At 40.4% G+C, this 16,045-nt stretch overlaps 1 protein-coding gene across 1 annotated transcript in view; it reads left to right on the top strand.

The window, feature by feature from the left end:
• PIGN (phosphatidylinositol glycan anchor biosynthesis class N) overlaps positions 1-14,460 on the top strand; it is a gene marked incomplete at its 5' end in the record, with an annotated part of 94,279 nt that extends 79,819 nt beyond the window's left edge. Inside the window, one exon of the mRNA XM_079717020.1 lies at positions 14,137-14,460. Within this exon, the coding sequence (XP_079573146.1) occupies positions 14,137-14,260 (124 nt within the window). The 3' untranslated portion in view covers positions 14,261-14,460. The remainder of the gene's footprint in view (positions 1-14,136) is intronic.
• Positions 14,461-16,045: the final 1,585 nt, after the last annotated feature.

The raw sequence follows: 16,045 nt of genomic DNA, 5'->3' as shown, positions 1-16,045 counted from the left end.
CATCTTCAGTCTTTCATCTAAAACTTAATTAGCAGAACGTTCCCCTGAACACCAACCCCTCAAATTACCTTTTCTTTTCTTCCTCTCTAGTAATATACTGTTTCATCAAAAAGAAGAAAAAGAAAGAAGAAAAGAAGGAAGAGAAAGGGAGGGGTGGGGAGGAGGCAGGGAAGAAGAGAGGGAGGGAAAGAGAGAGAAAGAGAAAGAATACCCTTTTTAGCATTTCATTTTCCACCTTCTGGCATCAACATCAGCCCTTGATCCACTCCGGAAGTCCTGTATCCTTCTTTGTCCAAAAATTATTTTCTCTCTTTCCCAGTCTTTCATGTTGCTTGTTTAAAGATAGTCACCGTTTTTCTCTGGAAAATTCTGCAATGTCTTTCTTTAGAAATGTTAAGTTAAACTGTTTTAAGGAATTTAATGCAATCATGTTTATCTCTCCTCCTTTCTGGGATCACTAGAAGTTTCCAGAACCTTTTGGAGGATTGGATTGTTTTGCCACAGAAAAAAAACTTATACCCAAATCTGGGGAAAAGCCAGATTAAATTAAGCAGCAAATGAGTAAAGTTAAGGATTATTGAGAAAGGTATTAAATCGATATAATAATTAGTATTAAAATGTCATTTATTGCACACAGTGTATTACGAGTTTTACATAGGTTATTTCATTAGTTTTAATGACAGTGATGTGAAGAAAATATAATTATTTCTACTTTACAGCAGAGGAAACTGGCTCTGAAAGACTTTAACAATAACATGGAATACGTAGGTTTCAGTTTTTTGCATTGTATGTACATTTAATATATAGATAATTTCTTCAGGAAAAAGTATATAGTGAGCATTCACCAGCCATGAAGCATTCCCAGGTGTTACCAAGGGCCCAAAGATGAATGGAATTGCCTCCTCAAGACTTGGTGATGCCCCACTGCTAGAGATAGATAACTCCTGCATCAGAGTTTTTCGTAGGGAATTCAAGCACTGAGGGGGAAGTTCTACTGTATAACTTATAAGGAATATTCCAGCCCTGGAAGGATATGACTCTGACACATGGCCCCTGCATTCAGGGTTGTAAGACAGAATAACTGTAAAACGAGGCAGCATATGCTTAAGCATTATGTGAATACCGAATGGAGGCCGCTTCAATTCCGACTTCAGTGACTGAGAAAACATTGCTCAAGGTCAGCATTTGAGCTGGGCCTTGAATGAAGGGTATAATTTCAGTTAAGGGACTTAGAGTATTTTTGGCAGACATAATGGATATGAGCAAAGCATAGAGGTGAAAAAGCCCAATGCCTACTCATCTGGAGTGTGATAAATAAGTTGAATTTCAGAAACCTTAGGTTTTGGGTAAACAAATTTCCAGAAAATAGCCTTTGGGAACCTAAACTTGGAGAACCTTGAATACAAAACTACAGTGTACATTCTGTTGGCATATAAGTGAGCAGCCATGTACTTTGGTTCTACTGGAGCTTTAATATTTTAGATGTTACTTCCACAAGTGAGTTATTGCCTAGGAGTTAGGAATCTTGACTGCCTTTTATTTATTTATTTGTTTGTTTGTTTGTTTATTTATTTATTTTGCGGTATGCGGGCCTCTCACTGCTGTGGCCTCTCCCGTTGCGGAGCACAGGCTCCGGACACGCAGGCTCAGCAGCCATGGCTCACGGGCCCAGCCGCTCCGCAGCATGTTGGATCTTCCCAGACCGAGGCACGAACCCGTGTCCCCTGCATCGGCAGGCGGACTCTCAACCACTGCACCACCAGGGAAGCCCCTTGACTGCCTTTTTTATACAAGTTCATTCCGTGGAGTGACAGGTGGGGTAGAATGTGTGTCTGGAAATAGAGGAACGAACTAAACCAGCACCATCAGAGTGATTAAGCATTATCCTTAAGTGCTCCTGGTGTCATAACCTTAACAGTCAGGCTTCAATTCTCTTTTGATCCCTGAAGTTATTCTGTGCTTCCAGGCATAATTTTTTCCTGCTTCCTTCAAGGTCTGTCCTCCCAGGCTTCAGCGATGTTACAGGGCCCATTACCATGTCATAGTACTTTGCACTAAATCCAAATTGCCAACTTTGACAGTCTTTTTCCTTGATAATGTTTTTCTTTTCTTTAAAAAAATTATCATAATATGTACATAATATAAAAAACCACCTTAAGCATTTTAAAGTGTACAGCTCAGTTTTATTAAATATATTCACATTGCTGTACAACTAATCTCCAGAACTCTTTCATCTTGCATAACTGAATCTCTATACCCATTAAACAGCAGCTCCCCATTTTCCCTTCCTCTCAGCCCCTGGAATCCACTTTTCTACTTCCTGTCTCTATGAGTTTGGCTACTCTAGGTACCTTGTATAGGTGGAGTCACACAATATTTGTCCTTTGGTATCTGGCTAATTTCACTTAGGGTAATGTCCTGAAGGCTCATCCATGTTGGAGCACATATCAGAATTTTCTTCCTTTTGAAGGCTGAATAATATTCCATTGTATGTGTATATCACACTTTGTCTATCCATTCATCCCTCAGTGGGCACATAGGTTGCTCCCACCTTTGGCTACTGTGAATAATGCTACTATAACATGGGTGTTCATTATCCATTCAAGTCCCTGCTTTCAGTTCTTTGAGATACACACCCAGAAATTAGATTGCTGGATCATATGGTAGTTCTGTTTTTAATCTTTTGAGGAACTGCCATAATGTGTTTCATAGCAGTTGTGCCATTTTATTCCTACCAGTAGTGCAGAAGACTAATTTCTCCACATTCTCACCAATCCTTGTTTTCTTTTCTTTTTTTGATAGTAGCCACCCTGATTGATGGGTGTGAAGTATATCTCATTGTAGTTTTGATTTGCATTTCCCTAATGGTTCGTGATGTTGAGCATTTCTCATGTGCCTGTTGGCTATTTGTATGTCTTCTTTGGCAAAATATCTGGTCAAGTCCTTTGCCCATTTTTCATTTGAGTTATTTGGTTTTTTATTGTTGAGTGGTAGGAGTTCTTTATGTATTTTGGACATTAACCCCTTATCAGATATATGATTTGCAAATACTTTCTCCCATTCTGTAGTTTGCTTTTTCACTCTGTTGATTATGTCCTTTGCACAGAAGTTTTAAATTTTGATATAGTCCAGTTTATCTATCTTTATTTTTGTTACTAAAAGAGGCTTTGACCCATTGCAAAACTTGAATTTAATATCTAGTGTGACGTTCTTCTTGGCACGCGTCTGGTACCTCCAGGCCTCTTCCTTGCATTCCTTTACACAACCATCACGGGAAATAAAGTGTTCATCAAAGCACAAAATAATAGCAAAAAAGAGGCTGCAGAGGCATAAAACAAACAATGAGCATCATTCAAATCAAGGGAAACAGAATGGTGCATTAGCACTTGTAGGCTGTGAATGCATTAATGACCCCTCCCTCAGCAGCACTAGCCATGAGAAAAGGACGCTAACTCCATGTTTCAGTACTGTACTTCATTTATATTACATATTAAAATAGTATATAGTTAATTAATGCTATACAGGGTAAAAACTGTGCTGTAGAAATATTTTGTGGTAACAGTATTTTTTTATAAAGGGAGCTGCCCTACACATACAGTGATCGTATGTCCAGGTTTACCTGGAGCAGTCCTGGTTTATGCCTTTTTTGTTTTGTTTTTTTTTGCGGTACGTGGGCCTCTCACTGTTGTGGCCTCTCCCGTTATGGAGCACAGGCTCCGGACGCGCAGGCCCAGCGGCCATGGCTCATGGGGCCAGCCGCTCCGTGGCATGTGGGATCTTCCCAGACCGGGGCACGAACCTGCGTCCCCTGCATCGGCAGGCGGACTCTCAACCACTGCGCCACCAGGGAAGCCCCGGTTTATGCCTTTTGTCCTGGTGTAATCTTCACATCCTCATCTATACAACATTAAAAATCCAAAGTGGATGGGAAGAGAATAAAGGTGTAGCCAGTTAATAAGTTACGTTAAACCTCAGTTTATCTCAGTCTCAATGCTTCATCATCACGAGTCTAACTCCCATAGGTAAACTGGGATGCTTGCTCTGAGACTTCAGATTTCAGAGCTCAGTTCTATTCATCAGTGAGAACATTGAACCATCCTACGTAAATGAACCACATCCTCTCCCGGTCATTCCTGCTGAAATATCTCTTTGCTCTGCTCTGTGTGTCTTCTTTGTCTTTTACTGTATTGTACAAAAGATGCCTACTTGAGAAAGGAAGATGATGGGGAGCGGGGAGGTGGAAGAGGTCAGGATGGAGAGACAGAATGAAATCTGAGTTAGTGGAATTAAGCTTTCTAAGTGGAATTGCCCCAATTGATGCTGCAAGGTGAGGTTTTCGTTGCTGCTGCTGCTCTTGTCGGTGAGTTAGAATTCTAAAATCTTTCCTTTGCATCCTGTATAAGAGTAATGGCATATAGTACCGCAGTGAACCATGTGATACAGGTCTAATGTGCAGAAGTGGTTCATGCATCTTCATAAGCATCTGATTGATTGCCAGGAAAAGGCTTGGATAGTGGGGGAAAATACACTTCAAGATCCAAAACTAAAGCGCCATATAATAAGGTTCACCTATCAAAACTTCATTATTCTACTTTTTCCTGCATTTTATTTGTGAGAATATTGCTTTTAAGTTTTGGCTTTCTAATTATTCCTATGTGGATATACATTTGAAAAGCTGAGCAGTTCCTTGTCATGTTGCAGATATTATTAAACTTACTGTCATAATTTCCTTAATGGGAACCAGGGTTATTTGAATTGTGCTCCTGCAGTGGTTTCCCTTTGTGACAAATTTTATTTCCAAACTCCTTTGTATTAGTAATACAGTTAATAACTTCAGCCATTCCATGCCTATTATTCACAGGAATGGAATGTTGTCCTTTTGTCCTCACTATTTTATTGCTTTATAAATACATAAATGGTGAGAACTTGTCCTAGAATTTGAGAGAGGACTAGGGGCTAAAGACCCCCATGAATGCAGTCTGACATGTATCTGTAATGTCTGTAGTGCCGTCGTGGGGACTGCAGTGGGTTTTCAAAATAAGTTGGAGAGATTCCTCAGCTATGAGTTTCAGGTTAATAAATAATAGTGTCTTTAAAAATAAAGATTGCATTGCTAGGGCATAAGACAGGATATCTGTTTGTAAGTGTAGTCCAATATGTTCAAAATGCATCTTTGGAGCAGACTTTACCAGACTTTAATGGAAACTGTTAAAGCAATACACTCCAGTCAGTATGATCACCTGAAACCGTAGGTGTAATTTCTGTGGTTTTCTGGAGAACCTTGTGGCATCAGGTGTTTTTTTCAACAGCCATGTGAAAAATATCCTACCCAGGCCATGAAACTGAGTTGGGCCGACAGAGCTGTAATTTAGCATTTTCTTCTTTTGCTCTTTTACACAGTTTCTTCATTTATAGCAGGCCATAAACTTTACAGAGTATTGCCTTTTATATTGCATACTGAGAGAAGTGCATTTTTTAAACTACAGAAAAAATTCCTTTGAGGGAATTTTCATAACTATAAAAACATAGATTTAAATTTATGTTCTGAATGTATTTGATATGAGGTGAATAGTCATCATCATCAGTTTGAACTTTAGTTTGATAGTGGTATTCATTTGGACTTTGTTTCCTACATGCACTATTGTTATACATTATTAAAATATAAATGACAACTAAAGTATCACTTCTATCTTTAGATATAGTGAAAACTTATCATTAAGTTCAGTAATATTTTAATATCCTCCTAAATGTAATTAATAAGTGCTATAAAATATCTTTACACTTGACAATGAATACTAAGCTTTATTAAAATCAGTGATTCTCAACCTGTTTCTTTCCCAGTACATCTGACAGATAGGACCTGCTTCTATTGCCCATTATCCTAATTGAGAAGTATAATCAACCTTTTATCACCCATTGTACACGTTGAACAGGGCTGCCTGGTGATTCTGTATGCCCCTCCACACACAGACCCTGTCCCTCTACCATCTCATATGCATACCTTTAGAATTACTGATTTAAATGCTGTCAGAATAGTCAAGGGGAGAGAGTGGGAACAGCGGGACTCATTTCAAGTAAAGCTGATGCTCCTTTAACTCTGCTATGCTGTGATGACACCAAGACTTGATTGATGGAAAATATAACAAACTGAATGCCTTAGACTCAGTGGCACGAAGATGATGAGCTTCACAACTGTTCCCTGCCAACGATGTTGCTTAAATGAGCCAAGAGTCCATGATTTCAGGCCACTTCAGGCCAAGGAGATAGGTGATCTGTGGAATACCTTTTATAAACAGACTGTCACTAAATTTGAGGATGGGTCACCTACTTTCTGGTTTTACAAAACTACTTTGTTAAGAGATCAAGTCATATTTAATATTTTAAAGTTTTTAAAAACACCTAAAAGTGATAGTAAAATTTAATGGAAAAAACATCTGCTAGAATATAATCTCTTCTTTTTGTTTTACAGCTTTATTGAGGTATAATTTATATATCATAAAATTCATCCATTTTAAGGTTTTAAATGATTTAAATCACTTCAGTGATTTTTCAGCAGATTTATGGAGTTGTGCAACCATCACCACAATCTAGTTGTTGAATATTTGAATATTTTTGAATGTCACTCAAAAAATTCTCCCGTGCCTAATTCAGTTCTATGCAATTCCCATACCTGGCCCCAGGAAACCACTAATCTGCTTTCTGTCTCTACAGATTTGCCTATTCTGGACATTTCAATAAATGGAATCATACAATATGTAGTCTTTCACATCTGTCTTCTTCCAGTTAGTGTGATGTTTTGGGCATTCCTTTATGTTGTAGCATGGATCAGTACTTTGTTCCCTTTCATTGCTGAATAGTGTTCCATTGTATGGATAGGCCACATTCTGTATATTCGTTTTATAGTGTAACCTTTTACAATCCTCATGGCTTTCCTTCATCTACCTGCCTCCTAACCTCCTTGCCTGGTCTTCCCATGGAACCAGGGTCAGATTGGGCTGTCCTGGATTTGATCCTCGAGGCTGTAGACTGGGCAGTTTGCACTCCATCCCTCATCTCACCTCTGACTCCAAACTCCAGTCCCTGGGTTGGGGAGTGAACCTTCTTATAACATGAAGAATTGTGACCATTATATGCAGCTTATTGGCTGGAGGATTTTTATCTCAGGAACCATTGCAGATTTTGAAATGTCCTGTGAGGAACAGAAATGGGAGAGAGTTGAAGATTTCTGTGATAATTATGAGCTCGGCCAAGAGTTCTATGTCTAAACCTACCATAATTTGTAAACATCACATAAATAGAAACGTATCACAAGCTCATTTTAGAAAATACAGAAAGCATGTAGAAAAAGTAAGAAGTCACACATAATTCAATGTCTCAGAGTTAACCTCTGTCCAACAGGTTGATGTATCTCCTTTTAGACTTAATTTATATGCAAACATATACAGGTTTTTTTTTTTAAGTTGGCTTTCTATGATAACCATTTCCCGATGTCATTACTTTTTTTTTTTTTTTTTTTTTTTTTTTTGCGGTACGCGGGCCTCTCACTGTTGTGGCCTCTCCCGTTGCGGAGCACAGGCTCCGGATGCGCAGGCTCAGCGGCCGTGGCTCACGGGCCCAGCCGCTCCACGGCATGTGGGATCTTCCCGGACCGGGGCACGAATCCGTGTCCCCTGCATCGGCAGGCGGACTCTCAACCACTGCGCCACCAGGGAAGCCCCCGATGTCATTACTTTTGAAAACATGAAGGTTATTGTGACGAGAAAGGTGTGAGGAGAAACATGATAAGGAGAGAGTTCAGAAAGACAGTTGATGTTACTTATGGCTTTGAAGGTCATTGTAAGGAATTAGGAATTTATTCCAAGTATAAGGCAAAGCATTAGACTCTTGAGCAGGGAGGTATTTGATACGCTTTACATTTGGAAACAACACTTTGGCCAATATGGAGAACATACTCAGGGATCGAGAGAGAGAAGAGGAAGATTGGTTAACAGGCTCTTGTAGTATTCTAAACTAGAGATGATGACAGCTTCGACTAGGGCAGTGATTCAAAATGGTAACAAGAGGCTAGATTTACAAAGTATTCTGAAAGAGAGGTGAGTGGAATTTGTTAATGGGCTGGATGTGCTAGGAGAAGAAAAGGTGAGAATCAAGGGTGACTCCTAGGTTTTTTTTTTTTTTCTTTTTTTTGCGGTACATGGGCCTCTCACTGTTGTGGCCTCTCCCATGGCACGTGGGATCTTCCCGGACCAGGGCACGAACTCGTGTCCCCTGCATCAATAGGCAGACTCCCAACCACTGCGCCACCAGGGAAGCCCTGACTCCTAGGTTTTTTATCTTGAGTAACTAAGTGAATGAAGGGTAAAACCATTTCCCTAGATGGAGAAACCCCTCAGAAAAGAGAAGTTGATGAAGGAAGATTTGGGAAATTAAGAGCTGGGTTTTACATATCAAATTTAAAATGCCTTAAATTAGGATGGTGCCAGAGGAAGCCATGGGATCTTGGGAGAGTTTTTCTTTTATTTTTAGAATGAGAGAAATTACACATCTCCGTGGTGACAGCTTTGCTCGCTTTAGAGAAGGGGAAAATGTCGCTATAAGAGAGGCGGGGGAATCATTGCAAAAGTAAAGTCCTTTGGTAGGAAAGTTGGAACAGGATCCAGAACAGAAGTGGAGGGGTTTGTTTTAGACAGGATCAGGTGCAGGAGGAAATATGGACAGATATGGGTGTTTTAGTAGGTTTGGAGCAAGAAGAGAAGTTCTCTCTTAGCTCTCAGTAAAGTTTTCTCAAATAAGCAAAGTCATCTCCTGAGAGGGGAGGAAGGTGATAGAACTTTGAGGAGAGAAGAAAGGACATTAAATGGTTTGACTTGGAGACAGAAAAATAATTCACAAGTGTGCAGTCAGAATTGAGGCATTCATGAGAACCAAATCTCATCTGTGCCCATAAAATTAAAGTGAGCGTAGCCAGAACAGGCATGAGTTTTTTGTGATGGTTCCTTTATCTTTAGTGTACGGTGCTTTCTGTTCCATTCCCTGGTTCTGATTATTGATTCTAATGCCAGAATTACACTTATCTTTATGTTTTAATTTCTCCTAGGGCTAGTTTTACTTCATTTTGGGAGAGACTCTTTGTTTCTTTAAATATTTTGGGATTTTGTCTTTTATCATTTAATTTTGATTATATGTCTATGACTTTTATTTTAGGGGAGTCTGATTTCAGTCCAGGCTAAATCTACCAGAGTATATAAAACAAAAGAAGATTTTCTGATTTCTTTTAATTACAAATTACCATTTTAAATAATTTAACAAATACTGAAGGGCCCACAGGGCCTTGAACTGGACCTTAAAGATGCAGTGGGGAGAGAAACGGGGACCATGGTCCCTGCCTCCAGGGACCTGACAGCCTAGGGCAGAGGTCAGCAATCTAGGACCCTTTAGCGCAAGCCAGCCCACTTCCTGTTTTTGTGTTGTCTGCAAGCTGCCAGTTGTTTTCAATTAAACATTTTATTTTGAGATAATTATGGGGTCACCTGAGATTGTAAGAGATAATACAGAAATCCTGTACTCCATTTACCCAGTTACCCCCAAGGGTAACTTCATGCAACAAAGCTATAGAACAACCAGGATATTGACGTTCATATTGTCAAGATACAGAACAGCTTCTATCAATACAGGATCCTTCGTGTTGTCCTTTTATTGGCAAAACCACTTCCTTCTTGCTTCCATCCCTCCTTAACCCCTGGCAACCATTAATCTTTTTTTCATTTCTGGAGTTTTGTTATTTCATGAGTGTTACATATGTGGAATTATACAGTATGTAACGTTATGGGATTAGCCTTCTTTGCTCAGCATAATTCTCCGGTGATTCATCCAGGTTGTTGTGGGGTTTTTTGTTGTTGTTGTTGTTGTTGCTTTGCAGTACGCGGGCCTCTCACTGTTGTGGTCTCTCCCGTTGCGGAGCACAGGCTCCGGACGCGCAGGCTCAGCGGCCATGGCTCACGGGCCCAGCCGCTCCGCGGCATGTGGTATCTTCCCTGACCAGGGCACAAACCCATGTCCCCTGCATCGGCAGGTGGACTCGCAACCACTGAGCCACCAGGGAAGCCCTGTTGTGTGTTTCACTAGTTCATTCCTTCTTCTTTCGGAGTAGTATTCTGTAGTATGGATGTACCACAGTTTGTTTAGTCATTCACCCATTGAAGAACATTGAGGTTATTTCCAGTTTGGGGCTATTATGAATTAAGCCTCTAAACATTCTTGTGAACATCAGTTTTCATTTCTTTGGGATAAATGTCCAGAAGTACACTTGCTGGGTCATATAGTAGTTGCATGTTTAGTTTTATAAGAAACTACCAAACTGTTTTTTGACTGACTGTGGAGTAGAAATCCAGGTTCCCCACTCAGCCTCCATTGACGCCCAAAGGGGTCTCCTCGTTATTACAGGGCAGGGGAAGGAATTACAGTTCCCCACTGGGCCTCCCCTGGTATTTCCATGGCTAGGAAGGGCTGGAAGTCCTTATTGCTCCCCTACATGACCTCCACTAACATCACAGTGGGGAGGGGAATGGCCTTGTTAACTCTGGGCGGAGGTGAATGACTCTCCACTGGGCCTCGTCTGATACTACCCCAGTGAGGGGGGCCCTCATTACTGCTGGACGGGGGTGCAAGTCGAGGCTTCTCACGTGGTCTCCACTGACACTGTCGGGCAGTGGGAATTGCTTGTCACTGGCAGGTTTGGGTGAACGTACCAGCTTCCCTACTCAGCGTTCTCTCATGCCATGGGGGTTCAGGGTCAGGGATGGATGGGCATTGGAGTACCTCATCACAGCCTGGTGAGGGTGGAAGTGTAGGCTCCCCACTCGGCCTTTGCTGGAGCAGGGAGGAGCCGAACCACCCTTTTTTCTGTGGTTTCTGGCTGAAGTGGAACAGGTACTGTCTAAAAGTTGTCCATCTTTTGGGCCTGCTCCATTCCTTGTCTGTCCTTTGGCTAGAGAGTAGGCTTTTGTTATCATGTTGGGTTGTTTCGGGGGGGGTTGGGCTACGTCCATTGGCATTTCTGGTTCGTTCCGATTTGTTCCAGCAAAAAGAAAATCCAGGGAACTACCCACTGTGTCATTCCTTGGGTCCCAAGATCCTTAACCTGTGTGTATTCTTTCCACTGTTCAGTCTTCTTATGTTTCTTTTATATACAATGCCCAGAGCTTTTGTTGTACTTGGCAGGAAGAATAGGGGAAAGTACACCTACTCCATCTCCTGGAAAAGGAAGTTTTTCTGATTTTTTTTTTTTTAAGCTTCTAGTTTTCTAACACCTCTGTGCTGTGATAAACTTGAATTGCCCCACTTTGGAAAATGTTTAAAGTAAAATCAGTCAACCAGTTACCAACTTAAGTGTGATAAAACTTCAGCATAACTCACATAATTTTAGTAACATAATCTTGTCTATTTTGGCATGAGTTGTTCAAGAGCATTCTGTTAAAATAAATATCTAGATAGTTTTATTCCCAGAAGGGCTTTGTAGAATGATAAAAATGTCTTATCATTGTTTTCATTTTTAAATAAATAATTATCAGTGATTTATTTCCTCTGTAGCTACTAAAGTTGGAAAGTAGCTTTGTAAAATCTACATAATTAAGTGGTAGATTAGAGCTATATCATATTAATTCAGGGTTAAAAAAATATACAAACACACATACACACAAACACGTACACACATAAATTTAAGTAAATTCCAGGTCCAATATTCTATTACATTATTTTTACAGTGAAAATGAACATTTCAAAAATCTTAACTTAATGTTAATATTTGGCTAGCAGTTAAAGATCTAATCTTATTGTTTTCTTTTTAGGTCAGGAGCCTACCCTAGTCCAGAACCAGATTTCTAACATAACTAGGTCTCATTCTTATTTTTTAATTAGCCAACTCTTCTATATCAAATTTACTTTACAAGATGAACCAGTGAACCTAGAGAAAGATTCTAAATAGGAATCAGTGCCTTTCCAAAGGAAATCTTATCAAACCATAAAGCTTTACAATAGGAGGTTCTTACTTAAAAGCTTATAACAATACCAAAAATAAATAAATAAATAAAAGCTGCGTGGCGTAGAGGCCCTTCTTTCCTGGCCTCGAGGGGCCTTGCCTATGGGGCAGTTACCTGACAGCACAGCGAAGCTTTGCCTAGGTTGGCCTAGGGTCAGCAGTGTGACATTTTGGGGGGCTGCCCACCTATTGGACTGGAGTTATTGAGAAGGTGGAAGGGAGGCCTGCAGGCCGCTGTTCCCTTTCCCCTTAGTCTCCATGTCCCTCTCTGATCGGCCTGTTTTAGATGCACCCAAAAGGCACCTTCCCAGATGCCCTAAGACAAGTTCCCTGGGGCTTGTCCTGGGGGCCATTCTTGGGAAGGGGCTTCTTTAACCCACACCAGGACTTCTGTTTGCTGTGGGTAGAGGAGAGGAAAGGGGAGAAAATATGACCTCCCTTCATCAAGCCAGCTTGGTTACAGGCCTGCGGAACCTTCCCTTCACCTTTGTTGAAGAGTGTAAAATGTGTGAATCTATTATGAAGTTAGACAGTTAAACACAACTCTGATAGGCATTGTGAATAAATAACTTGCCAATCTGCACTGAAGCTTAGCTTGGGCAATACTGTACTATTATCACTATAGGAAGCCTCTGCTTTGTTGCACATTTGTCAGATCTGTGTCCTAAATTTCTTTCCATATTTCCAAATTTATCATCAAGCCATGTACTATGTACTGTGTTTAAAAAGAAAAACTGAATATTTAATATTGCTGATAGATGGGAACTGGGATTGAGTAATTTTAAGCGTATTCTATCTTTTTCCAAACGTCTTGGGGATAGTAGCTTTGACTCTGAGATTAATAGAGAGATGTGTCCCTTTTCTTTTGTTTAGATTCTTTGACTAAAACTTTTGCTTCACTGAATTTGAGTTTGGGTAACACTTTTCTTTCTTTGTGGCTGGTAGTTTTGTCAGAGTACTTCTAACTTATGTCAAAACATGGGATGGCATGCTCTAATATATCAGAATACTTAACTTGGGGACATCTTGGGGGGTCTGTGGATATTATTCAGAGTATATAAGAATTAGAGGGGGGGAAATTATCTTTATTTTTCTAAAAGCTAAATTTTAAAATTCAGTTTCTAATGGTGACAAAGACACAGGCACTACTAATACCAATCAGACATTTTCATATCATTATAGTTGTTGGAGCTATCTCAAAATATTATGTTCATCACTACTTCTACAACAAATTTGTCCTTTTTAACATATTGATATCTATTTCAAAATCATTGGTATCCTCTGTAATTCTGTATATTTTATTTTATTTTATTTTTTTATTTTTATTTTTATTTTTTTTTGCGGTACATGGGCCTCTCACCGTTGTGGCCTCTCCCGTTGCAGAGCACAGGCTCCGGATGCGCAGGCTTGGTGGCCATGGCTCACGGGCCCAGCTGCTCCACGGCATGTGGGATCTTCCCGGACCGGGGCATGAACCCGTGTCCCCTGCGTTAGCAGGCGGACTCTCAACCATTGCGCCACCAGGGAAGCCCTGAGCAAAGACTTTTGTTTGTTTGTTTGTTTTGTGGTACACGGTCCTCTCACTGTTGTGGCCTCTCCCGTTGCGGAGCACAGGCTCCGGACGCACAGGCTCAGCGGTCATGGCTCACGGGCCCAGCCACTCCGCGGCATGTGGGATCTTCCCGGACCGGGGCACAAACCCGTGTCCCCTGCATCGGCAGGCAGACTCTCAACAACTGCGCCACCAGGGAAGCCCTGTATATTTTATATACACAGTTGACCCTTGAACAACATGGGTTTGAACTGCATGGATCCACTTATATGTGGATTTTTTTCAATAGTAAATGCTGCAGTACTACAAGATCCGTGGTTGGTTGAATGCAAGGATGCCAAACCATAGATACTTAGGAACCTTGGATGCTGAAGGCCAACTATAAAGTTATAAGCTGATTTTCGACTGCTCAGAGGGTCGGCACCCTTAATCCCTGAGTTCTTCAAGGATCAACTGTACATTTAGAAACATTAGTTAGAGGGATCTTATGCTTTTCCTCTTATGTGTTCTCTCTGCCTGTAACATGTTTCTTTTTCTCCTTCTGTAGCATCAGCCACTACGTGATTGTCATGTCCATGACCATCTTTCTGGTGTTTCTCAATGGCCTGGCACAGATGCTCACAACAAAGAAACTCACACTGTGTGGCAGACCCAAAAGCCATCTCATATGATGTTGCCAAAGCCATCATTCAGCATCCAGATCCTGTTTCTCATTCTCCTTGTCAACTAAAATCTTATCAAGGATTCATAAAGGAGATGGATATTAATGTATAACATACTCTGCTCATCTAAGGGAAATTATATGTGGAATTCTGAATTTACAGGTTATCTGGAATAAAGGAGCTTCCATTTTCTTTAGGTTTTGCATGAAGTCGTGGTTACATCTGTGGAAAAGCAGAGTAAAGCATTCTGCATTTTCATTTTTTCCTTTAGTTGGCAACTCTTCTCACCGAGGTTTCAGAGCACTTGTAACAGTCTCTGGTCCCCAGCTGTACAGCTTCCTGTATTATATGCAGAGGAGAATGTGCTCCTGAGTGGGCAGCACTGATCACATCCAAAATCAATGCACTGGCTGAACATGAAGTAAATCACCAGGTGGCACCATAAATATTTATCAATTCTCAGCACTTGTTTTGCAAGTAGTTCTACCTACTAAACAACATTACAAAGACAATCAGGATGTGTAGAAAAATGTTTGCAGGTGTTTTTCATTTTTCTTCAGTATTCAGCAATACTATTTTATGCTTTTTAGTGCTTTTTTAGTTTTCATAGTCAATCAGCTAGATGCAGGTTTTACCTTCACTTTTTTTTTTCCATTTCTGGATTCTCATGGAATTTCTGGAGATAGAAGAGCAGAAAAAGCTTGTTATTTGTGTCTTGTCCATAGGGAAAAAGATTTAAATGATTAGTTTTTTGGGGTTTTTTAATTTTTTATTTTATTTATTTATTTTTGGCTGCATTGGGTCTTCGTTGCTGTGCGCAGGCTTTCTCTAGTTGCAGAGAGCGGGGTCTGCTCTTCGTTGCGGTGTGTGGGCTTCTCATTGCAGTGGCTTCTCTTGTTGCAGAGCACGGGCTCTGGAGCGCAGGCTCAGTAGTTGTGGCACACAGGCCCAGTAGTTGTGGCTCACAGGCTCTAGAGCGCAGGCTCAGTAGTTGTGGTGCATGGGCTTAGTTGCTCCGTGGCATGTGGGATCTTCCCAGACCAGGGCTCGAACCCATGTCCCCTGCATTGGCAGGCGGATTCTTAACCACTGCACCACCAGGGAAGCCCCTAAATGATTAGTTTTTAATTGTAGATTCAATAGCTCTTACTTCCAAAGCTTTTATCATGCATTATTCCAACAGAATTCTTTAAATCAATGGTTAAACTTTCTGAAAATATCATAAGTCAGTGTTAAAATTGCTTTTCTTTCTGGTTGTGAGATTCTAGCCCAAAGGCCCAAAGTCCTCTCATTAAAGTTTAATTTCTATTCATAAACTAATTTTAATGGATAAAATATTTTGAGAGTAATTTTTATTTGGATTCTTCATAAAGTGACCTTTAGATATCACTGTGGAGTTGGCCTTTTGCCCATGGTGTGCCAGGAGAGTTTGGCTGATGCTAAGCTTTCTTGGTCTGAGTCCCATTTTTTAAAAATAATTGATTTTGAATTAGTTTATAGCATCACTAATTCATATTAATGATGAGGAAGCCCTCTGCAAATTAGCAGATTTTTCAAATTGGCAGGTGAGTGAACAGATACAATTTAGGAGATTCAGAAGTCAGTTTGGCAAAATGTACTTTCTTAATTCCTGTTTATTATGAAGTATAGTTATAATTGACTTGTGATAGTACTTCATGGTATCAGCGAAAGCATTATAGTACAAAAGAACAAGAGACGTACTGATTGATGTCAATGTAAGACCTCATGCAGTCTGTAATATGAAATCTAGGTGGACGGCTAAGAAGCTGCTGA

Source organism: Hyperoodon ampullatus (assembly GCF_949752795.1).
Source record: "Hyperoodon ampullatus genome assembly, chromosome: 13".
Lineage (NCBI taxonomy): Eukaryota > Metazoa > Chordata > Mammalia > Artiodactyla > Ziphiidae > Hyperoodon > Hyperoodon ampullatus.
This window is presented reverse-complemented; position numbering and strand designations above follow the sequence as displayed.